Below are 18504 nucleotides of genomic sequence, written 5' to 3'. Positions count from 1 at the left end.
GCTCATGGGAGAGGATCGTCTGTTAGCTTCGCACCGTGGTCTCATTTTCACACAGTTAAATACCACAATGTTCTAGCACCCGTGAAGCTGGGTCCTTCTCCTCCGCGCACCATGCTGGGCTCTCCCAGGTGCTGACCGTCGCTCATCCAGGTGTTGTCTGAAAAGGTGATGTCAGACCCTGACCTGCTCGGGAATGCTCTCCAGTGGGCGCGCTCAAACAAATGACAGAGCGCTCCCCCCTACCCCCCGCTCTGGTATTTCCAATACAGTGTTATTGCGTGACATTTTCTCAAGCTGTATCCTGTTTTCGTAATGTTCTGAAAACTAGGGGGAACGCTCATAAAACAAGCCTTGAACATCAGCAGGAGTATGTACTTCGCAGTTTCTGGGAAGCGGTTTTTATTCATTCCTCTGCTCTGCGGGAATGTTCGTAGCGTTCCTCTCTGAAATGACTATGTCATTGACAAATTTCTGGGAATAAATAACTACTCTTTCCTCTTTAAAGAAACAGATTTTTTTAAAAGATTTTATTTATTTATTTGACAGAGAGAGATCACAAGTAGGCAGAGAGGCAGGCAGAGAGAGAGAGAGAGGGAAGCAGGCTCCCCGCTGAGCAGAGAGCCCGATGCGGGACTCGATCCCAGGACCCTGAGATCATGACCTGAGCCGAAGGCAGCAGCTTAACCCACTGAACCACCCAGGCGCCCCAGATTTTTTTTTTAAAGTAATTAACAGCTAACCTATACTGAGAAGAATTTCTCCCTTGAACTGTATTCAAGTCTGGCAGTCTGGTGAACCTTACTTTTCCTCCTAACTTGGTAAATGGTGGGGGTATGAGGCGAGAAGGACGTCTGGTCATCCTTTTTCTGCTCAGTTGATTCTAGGGGACAAAACCACAGGTGGGGCTGCTCTAGTCATCATTTCTTTGTGTGCCCTAGAATTGAATCTATCCCATAATCTCACTGACCATCAGTTTCCATATGTAAAACAAGCATCCTCAATCATCTCAGGACTGAGTAACATCAGTATTGCTGGTAATAGGAAAACCAAATGATGGGGTTAGCCATTGAAGACACCCCAGTGACCTTGGGCAGGTGAGAACCTACCTGGTAATTTCATTATGCCTTATTGTAAAGACACTTTCTCTTTTTAGTCTGATGTTAGAAGTCCTCTTCCAGATTTGGGGCCTCTGGTTGGCTTGGTGGGTGGGGCAAGCAACTCTTGATCTCAGCATTGTAAGCTCGAGTCCCACACTGGGTATAGAAATTACTTAAAAATGAAAATAAAAAAAATACTTTTAAAAAGGTCTTCTTGTATATATGAAGTTTTTAATTTAATGAAAACTCAAGAGGGGAAAATTTGTTCAGGAATGTCTTACTAAATAATCATTCAAGTATGAAAGAAAGCTATGTAGTTTCAGAAATGTGGCTACTCGGTAACCTATCTCTCGCCCTGTATGGGAAATGGAAATTATGTCATAGGATTGGTTATGGCCCTATTTTTTGACAGATACTGGTAAAGGCCCTATCTGTCTGCCCTGAATACTGTCATTCAACCTTAAGTTACTTTGAAGGCTCGGCCAGGAATAGCTATAGTTTGAGGCTACTCCAGTTCACTGAGCAGGGTGAGTTCTGGCCCATGTGAGGAGGCACGTAGGTGCAATGGCCTATAGGCTGGTCTCCATTACATACTAAGCTTCAGACCCTTTGCCTTGGAGGGACTGTAATGGTCTGAGGTTACGGGTTCTTTAATTGGGACTAAGCCCTAATGGAAACATTAAATTCTTGAGCTATCAATTTAGTTGACAGTCCTTCAGATCTTCTCTCCGACTGACTCATTTCTTAAAACAGTCCCAGTTCAGGTTCACCTGGCTGGCCCAGTTGCAGGAGCATGCGACTCTGGATTTCAGGGTCGTGAGTTCAAGCCCCAGGCTGGGTGATATTACAAATAAACTTTAAAAAGATTTTTTTAAAAATCTAATTTCTCCTAATGTAGTGAACCCTGAATGGTTTTAGCAATGGTATGTTAAATGTCCCCATGTTACATAAATAATGATGCTTAGGTAACTTACAGAAGATGCAGTCTCTGGGTATATTTTTTTTCCCCAAATGATTAGTTTCAGAATATCTTAGCTGATTATTGGTTTTGTTCTTTATTATTTTTTTAAATGTAGCTTTTCTATACTTTGAATTTTTACAAACTGCTTTTGTAGTTAACATGTCGGGGCAGTGTGACTGGTTACAGGGAAGATGTAATTAAATGAAGGGACTGGTTACTTTCCCATGTCTGAACATGCAGTGCTTAAACTCACAAGCCCAGGGCAGTTATCCTGCTCTGTAGTTCACTAGAGCTGCCACAATAACATATTACAGAGCCGGTGGCTTACACAACCGAAATGTACTTTATCCCAGTTCTGGAGGCTGCAGAGTCCAAGTTCAAGGTGTTAGCAGGTGTATGTTCTCTGAGGCCTCACCTTGGCTTGCGGATGGCCAGCTGCTGGCGGTGTCCAGTCATTCCCTGTATGTGCGTATCACTGGCCTCTGTGTCTTAGTCTCGTTTTATAAGGATTCCTGTCACTTAAACAAACAAAAAGTGGCGCCTGGTTGGCTCAGGAGGTTGGGCATCTGCTTTCACTTCCCAGGATCCTGAGATCCAGCCCCGTGTCAGGCTCCCTGCTCAGTGGGGAGCCTGCTCCTCCCTCTGCCTGCCGCTCCCCCTGCTTGTGCCCTCTCTTCCGGTCTCTCTGTTAAATCCATAAAATCTTAACAAAGAAGAAAAAAAAAAGGAGACCTGTCAGGTTGGATTTGACGCACCATAACGGTCTCTTTGACTTAATCCCCTCTTTGAACACAAGCACATTCTGATGTGCTGGCGGTCAGGGCCTTCGGCATCTGAATCTCGAGAGGGCCCAGTTGAGCCCCCAACACGTGTCCTGTCCGCATGACCGACAGAACCGCAAAGTCCGGTTTAGTGGCCTTCGAGGAGAGGGACTTAGAGGTGGTCCAGACCAGGCTCTGCCCCCCTGGCAGGAGGCTCTTCTCTCAAACTCGGATGTAGGGAGTTTCTCCATGACCGGTTACTACTTCACTTCAGGGAAGACATGCCCTTCCCCCTTTCCCCCAAGCTGTGCTGACTTCTGGAACCGTCTAGAACAAACTCACCTCCCTTTTCCACACGGTGGCCCTCTAAATATTTGAAAACATTTATCCTGTCTTTTGCTTTCATCTTTTCTTCCCCAGGCAAAACACTGCCAGAGAAAATAAGCCATCTCCATTTGAAGAGAAATGCCAGGGGCTTATTATATCTTTCGAGTATGAATGTGCTTGATGGATGCTTGCCAAGTATAACGGGGTTTCGGTTTCAAATTCCCGCCTTTTCAGACTTACTTAATTTCCCCACCTCTTCAGCACGTGAGAAAGTAGTTGGCCTTCCGCCAAGTATTCTGTGAGGAAAGAATGGCTTAGAGAGGAGATCCGTGCATTGATGGAGAAGCATAGGGAAGGGGTCATCGTATCAGGGATGTTGCTTAATGAGCCAAAGCCAAGTAGCGTGACGGACATGTCAATCTCCTTTGATAACGTATTTCTAATGGTGGAATTACAGTCGCTCTCTTGGTGTTCACTCAACGGGAGCCTCGGCACGCAGCCTACACGGTGGGATCCAGGAGCTAAAGATCAGAGTAAGATAATCTCCACTTTGCAAATCATTGCTTGTCCCACAGAAATGGAGGCTGCTTTGGTTTCCACATTAGTACCTTCCTGCTGAGCTGAGGGCCCCGCGGCCTCATTGTCTAAGCTCCGCGAATGAACTTTTCACAAAAGAGCAACATTTTCCTCCTGTGTGTCAGATTTTGGCCTTCAGCACCACCAGTTGGGTTAATTTTTCCTTCTATTCATTCCTCAGGCGCGTTAGGATTGTGTTGTCTTCATACGGGTACCACCGTCGGAGTCTGATGCTGACCTGCTTCTTAATCCCATGGGCGGCTTACAGTGTCCTTTCTGTCCTAAAAGTCTTCTGAAAGTCTTACAGCAATGGGTCCCCTTGTGAATCCATTTGTCACATGCCGGGGAAGTTATTTCATCCTTTCCCTTCTTTTTCTTTGTTCTCTTTTTGGAGTTACTATTACTCAGATTTAAAACCTACAATGGCCCTCATGAAATCTTTTTTTCTCTCTTCTGTCATTTATCTCTTTGCTCTTTGTATTTGACTCTATTTTCTGGGAAAATATCCTAAAGACTAGTTTTCGTTTTGTTATTTTATTTCTAAGAACTGATTTTTTTTTCTCCCCTAAAATTCATTTTTTAAGTATCCTGCCTTTTTTTTTTTCCTGGCTGCATTATCTTTCTTTGGATTGCTTTGAAGGTTGATTAAATTGTTTAAATGCTTTCTCGGCATTGCCTCTGTCTCTTCCAGATTGCTTTTTTGTCTTTCATAATAGGTGTGTTCCTTTCGTATCTGATTCAGGGGCTGGTTGGTCGTATCGGTGGGTGGGGAGCATGCCTAGGTGGTTTAGTCAGTTTACTGTCTGACTCTGGATTTTGGCTCAGGTCATGATCTCTTGATCATGAGATCAAGCCCCACATCAGATTCCATGCCGGACATAGAGGCAGCTTAAGAATCTCTGTTTCCAGGTGCCTGGGTGGCTCAGTTGGTTGGGTGACTGCCTTCAGCTCAGGTCATGATCCTGGAGGCCTGGGATCGCGTCTGCATCGGGCTCCCTGCTCAGCGGGGAGTCTGCTTCTCCCTCTGACCCTCCCCACTCCCACCCCCCCTCTCTCAAATAAATAAATAAAATCTTTTTTTTTTTTTAAGATTTTTTTTATTTATTTGACAGGCAGAGATCACAAGTAGGCAGAGAGGCAGGCAGGGGGTGTGGGGGGTGTGGAGCAGACTCCCGGCTGAGCAGGGAGCCCAATGTGGGGCTCGATCCCAGGACCCTGAGATCATGACCTGAGCCGAAGGCAGATGAGCCACCTAGGCACCCCAATAAGATCTTTTTTTTTTTTTAAGTCTGTTTCCCTCTCCCTCTGCTCCACGCCCCTGCTCGTGTGTGCTCGCCCTCCTTTCCCACTCTCTAAAGGTAAATAAATAATAATAATAATAAAAAAATAAGAGTTGTTTGGGATTGTGTTACAGGGCAACATGGCCATCCCTGGAGGGTGATCTGGTTGATCTTCACGTGTCTTTTCTTGGGCTGGTCACATTCCCCCAAGTGTACAGGCTCCTTTCTGGAGCCTAGTGAGGGAGGGAGTGTGGGAGTGGGGTGGCTGAACGCCACTTGCTTTCATGATGGGGCGCCTTCAAGTCTCTGCCCCCCTCCCCCAAACTCCTGGCCTGGAGACTGAGCTTCACTCCTGTCACCTCTGGGACCGGTGAGTGAAGAGGGTCTGGCTATACAGACTATAGGAGGAGGGAACCTAGGGTCTTTTTTTCTTTTTTAATAAAATCTTAAAAATTGTGGTACGTCACATAGGAGGCACCTGCCCTTGTGTGAATGGCTTGCCTCACTGTTCGCATCATATATTGAGGGTTTGTCTGAGCTGTAATAATGGGACAGGATTTCTGTCCATTTTAAGGCTGGGTGACCATCCATTGTATATATTTCACATTTGGTTCATCCACTTACCCGTGTCTTGGGTCTTTTCACCTGAATCTGTTTGCGTTAGGTTGAGTGAGGCTTTTGGAGATTTCTGTAGCGTAAGTGGCATTAATTACTTTTTCTCCTGCTAGTCTAGGATGCCGGTGTATTGAGGTGCTCAAACTGGTTGCCACTGCGAATTTCTTAACCTTTTTCTGTTTTGTTTTTTTTTTAAAGATTTTATTTATTTATTTGACAGACAGAGATCACAAGTAGTCAGAGAGGCAGGCAGAGAGAGAGAGAGGAGGAAGCAGGCTCCCCGCTGAGCAGAGAGCCAGATACGGGACTCGATCCCAGGACCCTGAGATCATGACCTGAGCCGAAGGCAATGGCTTAACCCACTCTCTGACCTCGAAGTTTATGCATTTCTTCTCAATGATCCACGAGTATGTTTTCTGAAGGGAGTAAAAGATAAAATATTCTGTCATCCAGAATTTACTGTCTATCTAGACAGTAAATTTTACATTGACTTTAAAAAATTATATGCTTTTAACTAGGACACTCTAGAGTTGTAAAAAAAAAAAAAAGTCATCTTTGCAAGTAAATAGGAATTCTTGTGACCATCGCTTAAATATATTTCTTATGCAAGTGTCAACTTTTGCTTTATAATTATTTTTTTAGCCAATCTAAATACACCCATAGGATGAGCTTTTAAGTAAAAAAGTCATTTAAAGCATTTTATTGTTGCATGTGATTACTGTAAAAGTTGGTGGAAAAATAACAGATTTAAAGATATTAAATATATTAACAAATTAAGAGGCAGTGGAAAAGCCAAGTGTACCAATTAAATCCATCAGTGGGAATTTTATTCCTTGCCATGTAGAGGCCACCAAGGAACTCATCCGTTAGTCCAACCAAGTTTGGTTTATTTAAGTGCTAAGCCAAGGGAGAAGTCCTGTGTGGGAGCATAGTAATGGGGAGGCGGAATGGTCTTACTGTAGGACTTGGGCTTACGCTGGAGAATTCTAGGTGAGTGGAAGGGCCAGCTCTAAACTGGACGCTGAGGTAGTGAGGGCATTTCTGTGACTGGGTATCTTGGGAATTTTATCTAGAAGGCTAGGAAATAAAACAGGGATAGGATTGTTGCGTACAAAATGGCAGAAAGAAGGGATCGTTCCAGGTGCCTGGCTGGGGCTGGCTCAGAGGTAGAGCTTGTGAGTCGTGATCTCAGGGTCATGGGTTCAAACCCTGTGTTCAGCATGGAGCCTGCTTTCTAAAAGAAAAAGGAAAGAGCGGGAACATTCAGTTAGGTTTGAGGTTTCAGAGCTGTTCTCTGGCCGCAAGGTCGCTATTTAGCCCTTGAAGTTCTTCTAATCCTACTTGAGATATGCTTTGTGAACAAAGTACATCCTGGGTTTCAAAGACTTAGTGCCACAGAAAGATTGTAAAATGTTTTCATTAATCATTTTTTATACTGAGTACATGTTGCCATAATATTGTTAATACCGGGCTAAATAAAGCATAATAAAAGGGACCTAAATTTTTTTTAAAACTCATTTTGGTGTGGCTACTCTAACATTGGAAGTTGTGGATGTGGCTTGCGTGGGGTCACACCATGAATCAGGAGGACGGATGTGGAGGGCGAGTGGGTGCTGGGCTCATCACCGCTGTTGTTCGACTCAACCTTCGGCTGCTTCCCCCACCCCACCTCACCTCCCTGACTCCTTTTCATTAAGAATTCAGGCAAATTAAGATCCTCTCTTTCTTTTCTGGCAAAGTGAGAGGAAAAGAGGCATTTTTAATAATAAAGGGGCATTTTTGTCTTCCCAGAAATAGTTTCCAGAGGATTCTTCAAAATGAGACTTATACTACAAGCAGCATTTCTTGACCTTTTTTCCTTTATCGCCCCCTGAAGGAATCTTTTTAGATATTTTCATAGCATCTCCCCCCCATAATATTCAGATAGACACATGTACTATATCAGTGTATGTACTGTGTATCTTCTATCTGCATCATGCACACAGAGCATCCCCATCAGGAAGGGAAACCAGCTTTCCTCCCGTTGAGGATGTGCCTGGGTGTCTCAGTGGGTTAAGCCGCTGCCTTCAGCTCAGGTCATGATCCCAGGGTCCTGGGATCGAGCCCTACATCGTGCTCTCTGCTCAGTGGGGAGCTTGCTTCCCCGCCCTCCGCCTGCCTCTCTGCCTGCTTGTGATCTCTGTCAAATAAATAAATAAAATCTTAAAAAAGGAAAAGAAAAGAGCCAGGACACTGAGATCATGACCTGAGCCAAAGGCAGTGGCTCAACCCACTGAGCCACCCAGATGCCCGAAAAGGGCATGGTTTTAAGCGAGCTAATAGCTATATTTACTCTCCTTCTAGAATATACTCAGTAGTGCTAGTGTTAACTTTCATTTACACCTCAGCATAACATTACTGTGGGTCATATATTTATTCTCCATTAGTTGAACTACAGAGACAGCATTCTAATATTTCGCTGTGTGCCATAAAGCCAACAGTCAGGACTTGAAGCTAGCTTTTCAGACTTCAGAATCCCCCCCCTTTTTTAATTTTTCATTTATTTGACAGACAGATCACAGTATGCAGAGAGGCAGGCGGGGTGGGGGGAAGCCGGTTCTCTGCTGAACAGAGAGCCTGATGTGGGGCTTGATCCCAGGACCCTGGGATCATGACCTGAGCTGAAGGCAGAGGCTTTAACCCACTGAGCCACCCAAGCGCCCCTAGAATCCTTTTGACAACATCAAAGACAGGAGTGTTCAGACCTGAGATGAGTGGAGGATTTGAACACAAGGCTCTCAGGAAAGAATTGATTCCTCTTTTTTATTCATGTAGCTCACCAGATTTGGAAGTTTTTTTTTTTTTTTAAGATTTTATTTATGCATTTGACAGGGAGAGATCACAAGTAGGCAGAGAGGCAGGCAGAGAGAGAGGGGGAAGTAGGCTCCCTGCTGAGCAGAGAGCCTGACGTGGGACTCGATCCCAGGACCCCGAGATCATGACCTGAGCCGGAGGCAGCGGCCCAACCCACTGAGCCACCCAGGCGCCCACCAGATTTGGAAGTTTTTTAAAATTTCCTAATTTTTAAAACATTATATTTAAACTTTAGTCTCCTTTCACTTTGCTAATTTCTGTGTTCCAGTGATTGGAGAGTTGAAGATCATGGTGTCTCGGACCACTGTGCAGTTACGTAGCCCATCAGAGGCGTCGCTCTGGGGTTCGAGGTCTGGTAGTGCTGGACGCCATCCCGTCCGACCCAGAGCCAGCTGTCAGATGTGCTTGTGTTCTGACCGCAGAAGTAACGATGTTGTGGAAGATGCGTAAAATGTAGGAAAATATTGGGACACGTGGGTGACTCAGTTAGTAAAGCGTCTAACTCTTGATCTCAGCCCAGGTCTTGGCCTCAGGTTTGGGAGTTCAAATCCTGTGAGGCGTGGCGCTCACTTTAAAAAAAAGAATAGGAAGATACTGAGATTCCCTGTAATTCCACTATGTTTGGCTTTTGTTATTTTTCTTTCTGGGCCGCCTTCCTCAGCCTTATGTACCATATATGCATTTTTAAAAAGCAGAATTGGGGTTAGATTCAGTATATAGTTTATATCATGCTTTTCACCCTGAACAAAGGTGTGGACTTCTGTATAAGTGTAGCCATTTTCCTTCTTATTAACTGCTTCAAAGATGATGATTTTGCCAAATATCCCCCCTTCCTGCTAGTGGAACACTTAGGCCCTTCAAACATGGTACACCCCAAGCAGTAAATGTTCTCACACGTAAACCTCTGCCTCTCATTGGGTGTATTTCGCAGAAACAGAATCGCCAAATCAAGGAGTGTTCCAATATGGACTCAGTGAGGGGCGAAATAATTCTTAAATTACGTCACTTTTATCATTTGTATTGAGTTTTTAAATTTTTCCTTGCTTTGTTTTAAACTGTATTGTGAAGTCATTTTAAAATCCCCTTCAAGCCTTTCTGTGGTATCACCACAGTCCCTTTGAGGAACCACTCACATTATTTGTCTTGAGGATTTTCAGTCAGAGTAACCGTGTCTGTATAAACATGTCCAGTTCAACGGGACCGTAAAATTCGATTAGCTGGTATTTGTCAGGGTTTGCGGCGTGAGGGCGGAGACCAGAACACCCATCCTGCACCTGACGCTTGCCTCATCAAGATCATGTCTATGGGGGCACCTGGGTGGCTCAGTGGGTTAAAGCCTCTGCCTTCGGCTCAGGTCGTGGTCCCAGGGTCCTGGGATTGAGCCCCGCATTGGGCTCTCTGCTCTGCGGAGAGTCTGCTTCCTCCTCTCTCTCTGCCTCTCTGCCTACTTGTGATCTCTGTCAAATAAATAAATAAAATCTTTAAAAAAAAAGAGAACATGCATATTTAATTCCTTTTTATTACTGAATAGCCTTCTCCTTTGCAGGTATCCCTAATTTTGTTTTCTGTGCATCAGTTGATGGATATCAGGGTTGCTTCTAGTTTTGGGCTACCGTGATTAATGAATACTGCTATCAGCATTCCTGTACAAATTTTTGCATGGATGCATGTTTTCATTTCTCCTGGCTATATACCCAGGGGTAGAATTGCTGGGTCATACAGTAGCTTTGTGTTTAACATTTTGAGGAATTGCCAGACTGTTTTCCAAAGCAGCTGCACCATTTTACATCTCTGCTAACCATAGATGAAGCTTCTCATTTCTCGAGTCTGTGTTACTCTCCCATCTTTCTGATGGTAGCCATCCTAGTGGACGTGAATTGGTACCTCATTGTGGTTTGGAGAGGCATTTTCCTAATGACGGATGATGCAAAGGATCTTTTCATGTGCTCATTGGCCATTTGTGTATGTACTTTAGAGCAGTGTCTACTTAGATCCTTTGCCCGCCTTTTAATGGGGTTATATGTGTTACAAAGCCATTAAACTGTCATTTAAATTCATAAGCCTCAAATACAGTGTTTCTCATTCTCACTTCAGTTATCATCTGTGTCCTTCCCCTCCCTTCCCCTGGTCTCTCGCCAGGTACTCTGAGCTTGTAGCTAGACAGAACTCACTCATAATCCGCTAAATGTCATGTTGTTCTTCTTTGCCCCTGCTGCTCCTGCATGGACTGCCCCCCACTGTCCCTTTCACGCATCCCACCCTTTCTGCAGCCAGCTCACATGGTATGTGCAGTGAGCTACACTGGAGTGTGCCCATATTGGCCTCCAGATGGGTCTACCACTGGATGAGCTCCCCAAGGCCAAAGGATAATAACCGAGTGTATCCCCGGATGTACAGTGTAATTAACACAGAGTAAGAACGTGGCAAATATCTGTTCAGTGAACCATGAAGATTCAGGAAAAACACCTTCGCTATCCCCTACCTATTTGGGATATGGTTAAACATTTTCCCATAATGCTGGCTTTGGGTGATGATTTCTTGCTCTACAGTTTTAATGTAATCAGAACATAACAACAAAAGAAAGTTTCCTGCATTGTATCTTGACCCTTAGGTCTGAGTGCCACCTCTGCTTTCACACGGTTGAGTGACTTTGCTTTGTAAAATGCAGACCCACAGAGGCCGCCACCGTGTCACGCCCTGTCCTTGCTTGTCTGCTGAGAGAGTCAGCAACTTGCCACCAGATGCTCTCTTGCTCTGCCTTGTGCTTTTAACCACTTTAGGAGTCCCAGATGAGATGTGTCAGTGTCGTTACCAGTGTCCTAAAAAGAAAAGGTGTAACAGGGGCGCCTGGGTGGCTCAGTGGGTTAAGCCGCTGCCTTCGGCTCAGGTCATGATCTCAGGGTCCTGGGATCGAGTCCCGCATCGGGCTCTCTGCTCAGCAGGGAGCCTGCTTCCTCCTCTCTCTCTCTCTCTGCCTGCCTCTCTGCCTACTTGTGATTTCTCTCTGTCAAATAAATAAAAAAATCTTAAAAAAAAAAAAAAGAAAGAAAAGGTGTAACAGAATCACACAGCAATACGTTTGTCTTTGTGGATGTTATTTGGGGTCTTAAATTGGTAACTAGGGATGTTTCTTCCAATCCAGCCCAGTGGAGTAGCTGTTGCCTGTGATTTGTTAGAACTTGGGCTTACGGGAAGGAAAGGAGCAGGTAGGCACTGTTTAGCAAGGTCAGAATTGACAGATGTGCCTATAGGTGGAACAGGTGTATTTCAAAGGGCACACCAGATGATGGCCATGTGCTGTCCCCAGCAGCTGGTGCTGAGAAATGAGGTGAAACTGAGATCCCAGATCCCTCAGGTGGGCGAGGGGGTGCTTTTCCTGGGACAGTTCAAGGGAGGGGTGTGAGCTGTATCTGGGGACACACTGTTGGGGCTGTTGCTTGGGAAGGCTATAGACCAGTCATTTAATGTGGACCACCTGTGCGGCCTCCAGAGGCTCGTTCATCCAGGATCTGTTCAGCAAGGACTCCCCAGCCCTGGGGCTAGGTGCCTGTGTTGGGGGAGGGGAGAACTTCAGAGCGGTCCGGACCGCTTAGTGTGCGTGCGTGGACTACAGAGGGGGACCATTCCACCAGCAGTATTTGACACACAGCAGACTCTGTAATTGAGGTAATTTGTGAACCCCAATTAAGGGCCCTCGAGGGAAGATGAAAGGTTAGGATGCGGCTTGCTCTGGGTATCATATCACAGGCGCAGGACAGGGAGCTCATCATTCCGTTCCTTGGGGACACATAGGGCCTGGCTGGATGTCCTCTGGAATAAAAAAGAGGGAAGCCGGGTCAACAAAGAGGCTGAGGTGGATTTTTGTAACGCGGTCTGTTCACTAGCGACATTGCTTTCTTAACTTTGCCCAGTTGGACCCAACCCTGGTGCGTTGCGCCTCCTGGTGGCCAGAAGAGGCAACTAGGTGTCCGCCAGCATCCCCGGGCTGGCTTTTTTTTTTAATGCTTCTGCCCCACCCTTCTCTTCACTGCGCCCACTCTGGTCCAGCCCAAGGCTCTCTGCTCCCCTAAGCAGTAATGAGTAAGATCCGAGCTTCTCCGTCGGAAGGGAAGAGCAGTCCTAAAACCTTTCTTTTGTTTGCTAAGGGGAGGAGGCCGTGGTAATGGGGTGAGGCAGGCAAGGCATAAACAGGACGATAAACAGGACGAGGATGAAAAGGAAAGGAAGCTGGGGGGCGGGGGAGGGGCTCGGTGCACTTTCCCTTGCAGAACAATGACATACACAAGCTTGTCGAAATGGCAAGACCGGTGAATCACTTCCCCTGTGTCTTCATACGGAACATTCTAAGGTTTCGGGAAGAAAGCATTTGAGATCCGAGGCTGCCTGAGATGTTGAGTGCTTGATGTGGGTTCTGACCTCCATGCCGTGTGCGTGAATATGGCAGTGTCTGTATTGCGGAATATGGCCTCGTTTGATCTAAACATTTAGTTAACGTGTACCCTAAAGACGACAACAAACAGACCTCCTGCCCCAGTCTTTGGGCTTTTTACAAGTTGCCTTGGATTGATCGAGCGTGGGAGACACAACGGTGGCCTTGGAACCCCCTTCTCAAGGGACCACGGAGGAGACCAGTTGCCATCCCTCAGCTCAGGGCCCGTGTGTCCGACGGCCGGTGGAAATGTAAAAATACTGTCGCTGCTAAATGCGAGCCGTGCTTGGCACCTCGTCAGCCTTTGCACAAACAAGGCTACAAAACGCCGTAAAAACAAAACAAAACAAAACGGTCGTAGACTTGTGATATCTGTGCCGTTATTTGCTTCAAGTCCTGCTCAAGGGTGAGGACGCCCGAGTAAATCGGCGCCAGGAATGAAGTAACGGCTCAGATAAAATGTTGCTGACTCGGGTTCTTCACCCCAGCCACGCTGAACCCCTCCCTGGGACCCTGCGGAGCCCCACTGACCATTCACGGAGACCAGCTCCAGGGCGGGCTCCTCTCCTGTAAAATGAAACACATCACCCGGGCGCGGTGCCAGGTCCCGGCGCGCGGGGGCGGGGCTCCGGGGGCGGGGCTCCGAGGGGCGGGGGCGGGCCCTCCTATAATTAGCCGTGGAAATGCATCCTCCGTCCCTTTTTGCCGCGGCTCCGAAGTCCCTTTAAAATTCTCCCTCATCCTCCGGGGGTGGCTCGGCGCGCACTCCTCTCTGATCTCAGGCCGCCTGCACGGGGCTGGCGAGACCCGGTGCTGCTTCAGCCCACCGCCCGCAGGAGGGCGAGCACCGGCTGTTCTTGCGGTCTGCAGGTGTGCGGTTAAATATGCTGGGAATCATCACCATCACAGGTAAGGCGGCGGCAGGCTGGTTGTGTTCCGCCTCCGTGGCAGGTGGAGTAAGTGCTTCCCTCGCTCCACCCCGCATTTGGGCGCAGAGACCTTCGAGGTCCTTGGCGGGGACACACCGATGGGGCATTCATTGCTGTGTTGGCTGACTTTCCAGCCAGAAGAGCAGTCTCTCTTTGGCTCCGTGAGAACTCAACACGCCCAGCGTTTTCTTTTTGCCTAGGCAGGAGTCTTCCCGACTGTACTTAGGGGAGACCTTGAATGTATTGGGGCGCTTGGTGGGGGGAGGGCAGAAGAACAGCCAGCTGAAGAGATAGGTGTTCGATTGGGGTGAATTTGAAGGTAGGTTGTGAAAGCCTAATCCCTGGTTGTAGTCCTAAAGAAGTAAATTCCTGTCTTTGCGAAATTAGGATATGACCTGCTTATTAATAGGAAACTTTCAGTGAAAGTGCACTTGGCGATTTAGGGGCCTAAAATGTTAGCTCTGGTTTCAATGGTGGTTTTAGCAAATACATAGTGTAAAGTTGATGGCCAGCGGGTAACAGGATTGAAGCACTAATAGTAAAAATGTATGTTTTTTAAAAAACGCTTTCTAAAAATCTTGGCTGTAAGTATGAATTATAATATTTAATTCATGTCTAGCAAATGAGTTATATATATCAGATTTGTCGAAAGCCCTCACAGCTCTCTAACTTGATATTTGATCGTTGATGCATGTGTGCTGCGTGTGGCCTGACTCCTTAGGAACTTCCCTGTTTTCTCCTCTCTCCTTTTTACCACTCCAGCACAAACGCCCATTGGCTAATTTAGATTTCTAAGACCTGCTCTTTCCTAATTGTTTGAGATGACTGCTCATCGAATCTACACCTTTACTTAAAAATGCTGTGTAGGATTTCTAGACTTCACATTTTTCTCAATATAATGGTTTCTGTGAAGCCTGGTTCTTCTGTGGAATTTTAAATGAATGTGAAAGTTTAGCAAAACTAAAAATACCCCACTTCCTATAGATTAGCTTGTTTACTTTGAGATTTCCTTAGAATTCCTTCCTCAAGTTAATGCCATAAGCCACATACCATTTGTATAGCAACAATGTTTACGAAACACCTAGAATCTATTATTTAATAGACTGTACAAAGTAAAATAGATTAAAACCAAAACGTTTCATTTTTCCCAGATCATTTCTTTTTCTCTGAATGAAACAGCCATGCCAAACTGTGAGAGAGGCTGCCTGGTAGTGTGGTTTGTGGGGGGTGCCACAGCTAGGGGTGGGCCTTCTAGGATATAACTTTCTTCTGGGTCCTTTTTTTTTTTTTTTAAAGATTTTATTTATTTGACAGAGAGAGAGAGATCACAAGTAGGCAGAGAGGCAGGCAGAGAGAGAGCGGGGAAGCAGGCTCCCTGCTGAGCAGCGAGCCTGATGTGGGGCTCGATCCCAGGACCCTGAGATCATGACCTGAGCTGAAAGCAGAGGCTTTAACCCACTGAGCCACCCAGGTGTCCCTTCTGGGTGCTTTTTGTGTATAGGATGACCTTTATTAAATTCACTGCCTGATTTGTCAGGTGTTGGGTTTCTTACAAGATAGGTGTTTTCTTTTTCAAAGTAGTTAAAGAGGTACGAAACTTGGGGTATTTGGAGGGCTTTCAAAAATTGGTTCAAATCATCCCAGTGGATGAATGTAAACGGTTGGAAGGATGCTGTCATTTTTTTAAAAAATGTATATATTTATTTGACAGAGATCACAGGCAGGCAGAGAGAGAGGGGGAAGCAGGCTCCCTGCTGAGCAGAGAGCCCAATTCGGGGGCTGATCCCTGGGACCCTGAAATAATGACCTGAGCTGAAGGCAGAGGCTTAACCCACGGAGCCACCCAGGTGCCCCTGGATAATGTCATTTTTAAGGCAACTTCAAGTTAAGTAGATCCGTTGCTTTCTGAGTTGCTGTTACAGTGCTGTTGTGAAGGACGGACAAAATTCGGTACTTTTCCCTAGTAATAAAGTGCACATAAATTCCTACCTCCAAAACTATAACAGCCAATAACCATTTTATTGTGGACCAAGGGAGTTTGAGCTGTCGTCTTTTCCCTCCTCTGTAAGTTATCCTGATAAGATTTACAGTGACTAGTCTTTAGTTGGTCAGAATCTTGAAAAGCAACAAAAGCTTTTAAAAATGGCGTTAATAAGTAGGGGTGCCTGGGAGGGTCAGTGGGTTAAGCCTCTGCCTTCAGCTCAGGTCATGATCTCAGGGTCCTGGGATGGAGCCCCACATCAGGCTCTCTGCTCAGCAGGGGGCATGCTTACTGCTCCACCCCCTGCCCCCTGCCTCATCTGTTAACGATCTCTGTCAAACAAAATCTTTAAAAAAAATTTTTTTAATTAAAATGGCATTAATTACTAATTAAATAGCAGATTATTCAAATAATGTGAAATCTAGTCCTCTTCAGTGCTATGTTATGCGTGGTGCATTTAAATTTCACAGTGAACAGGAAATGATCAGGCTGATAATATTTTTGTACTTAGGAGCGAGTTTCCTTTTCTGAAAGTAAGGAAATGCTGTCGCTTACAGGACTATTACTCCTCCCTCCCGCATCCCCCCCCCCACACCTCCGACCAGTGAAATGAGGGCAGCAAAACTTACTGTGAAATGATGGCATATTCTCATACACTCTGGGTCTTCCTTGACATCTTAACCTCACATCACAGGAGCAATACTTAGCTTACAAACTGGACAGTAGGAGGCATCCAGGTGACTCAGTCAATTGAGCGTCTGCCTTTGGCTTAGGTTGTGATCTTGGGGTCCTGGGTTTGAGCCTTGTGTTGGGCTCCCTGATGGGCAGGGAGCCTGCTTCTCCCTCTCCCTCTGCTGCATGCCCTGCTATGCCTGCTCTCTCTGTCTTGCTCTCTCTCTCAAAAACAAAAACAACAACAAAAAAAAACAAGGTGAGGACAGGCTGGCTCAGTCAGTACAGGGTGTGACTCTGGATCTCCAGGTCTTGAGTTCCAGCCCCACGCTGGGTGTGGAGATTACTTAAATAAATGCATTAAAAAACAAAACAAGAAAATAAGTGATCACATAGGATGGTGGAAGTGTCATCTCACCCACCAGCCTACTAATGGTGTGCCAGGAGAAAAATGCTTCTTGGATTTTGGAAGGTAATTTGAAAATATCTAACCTGTTTTTTTCTAACACGTTATTGAGATAACCGTGGACTGTCATGGGGAATTAGGGCAGCATTACTCTTTGTCTCTACTAGAAACCAGGGACGGAAGAGTCCTCCAACATTCATGCAAGTTCTAGATGATTTATATTGCCTTTCTCTATGCAGATCTTTGGACAGGATTTTTAAAAATCATCTACACGGCTGCTTCTGTTTAGAGAATCGGGGGATGGTGAAATGAGTGTGGTCACACCTACTAGAGTAATAACTACCTCCTACTGAGGGCCCATTCGCATTATTCTGTACAATAATCCTGCACACGATGGGTGTTTAACACCCTTTTAAAGATGATAACTCAGTTTTTCTTGGTGTTTCACAGCTACAAAGAAGCATAGCCGTAGTGTACCTTGTAAAGGCTATTAATATAGCTTTCGTGGTGCCCCTGTTTTTGTATGCCTGCCCTGATGTACAGGGACCATTCAGCATCACTGAGGCCGGGACAAATGGGGACTGTCACCTGAACCCCGCCTATGTGGGGTTTTGCTTCTCTTGAGTTTTAATCCTAGTTTAAACATCTCCCTTCGAGGTTTTGTGGTTAATGATCCTGACAGCATGGGACGTTGGGTGTGTGGGGTATAAGGGATGGATTTAGAATGTAGAGAATTTCTGGAAAAACTCCAGGACAGTGCTGCAGATTGTAGGAGAAAGTTAACCAGATCCAGATGTCAGCAGCAAGCAGGCCTGGTGGGGCTACAGAACAGAGCGCTCTGGTTACCCTAAACTGAAAAAGTTAATGTTGTATGTAGCTTTTGCAATATTGCACTTTTTCTCTGACAAAAATGACTATTGTTGTGCCACGGGACTTGGAAAGCTACGTTTGGATAAAAGCATTAAAATTTTGCAATATATCATATGACCTCTTTCTTGTCTTCTTTTAAACATCTACAATAGAGGACACGAGTTATACTTTTTATGTCTTAATCTCTGAAGAATTTGGAAGAGGGAGAACAGATCCCTGTAGGTTTTGGACTTGTTGTTTGATCTGCAACCATTGATTGCATTTGCGGAGTTTGGAGGTGGGGTGTCTGTGTGGGGCACAGCTTCTATGAGAGTACTTGGACTTTTGGGGGGATCATGTGCCTTTTGAAACTCGGGAAGTAGGGGGATGACAATAGTTCCACAAAGACAGTGTAAATGTGGCCGTGCACCTCGGACGTCTCTTGTGTTTGATTTCCTAAATGGGGATTGCCTAACTGGACATCTGGAGGTGAAGCAGAGTTTACTAGAAAGTAACACCTAAAAGCTTTCATATGCTCTACCAAAGTGGGATTTCTGTACTATAAATGATTTCAAGTTTTGCTCTTGAGACATCATTAAAAATACTTCCTGTATTCTCACATTAACTTGACTCATTACGATTTCACAGCCTGTAGGAGTCTTGTTCTTGTTTTTTGACCTTGAAAGGGCTTGTGATGACAAACTCATAATACTAAGAAAAACGTAGATTAGGGGTGCCTGGGAGGCTCAGCCATTAAGCGACTGCCTT

The 18504-nt window shown here is 45.7% G+C and overlaps 1 protein-coding gene across 2 annotated transcripts in view; it reads left to right on the top strand.

Moving 5' to 3' along the window:
* AKAP12 (A-kinase anchoring protein 12) overlaps positions 1 to 18504 on the top strand; it is a 100821-nt gene that overhangs the window by 62336 nt on the left and 19981 nt on the right. Inside the window, exon 1 of one of the 2 annotated variants that reach the window (XM_044244041.1) lies at positions 13613 to 13808. The exons of the other annotated variant lie outside the window; for it this stretch is intronic. Coding sequence (XP_044099976.1) covers positions 13784 to 13808 — 25 coding nt within the window. The 5' untranslated portion in view covers positions 13613 to 13783. Of the gene's footprint in view, positions 1 to 13612; positions 13809 to 18504 lie in introns of those variants that run through there. 2 annotated transcript variants of the gene reach the window in all.

This window comes from Neovison vison, chromosome 1 (assembly GCF_020171115.1).
Source record: "Neovison vison isolate M4711 chromosome 1, ASM_NN_V1, whole genome shotgun sequence".
NCBI classification, from domain to species: Eukaryota; Metazoa; Chordata; class Mammalia; order Carnivora; family Mustelidae; genus Neogale; species Neogale vison.
The sequence above is the reverse complement of the archived record's forward strand: the minus strand, read 5'-3'. Positions and strand labels throughout refer to the sequence as shown.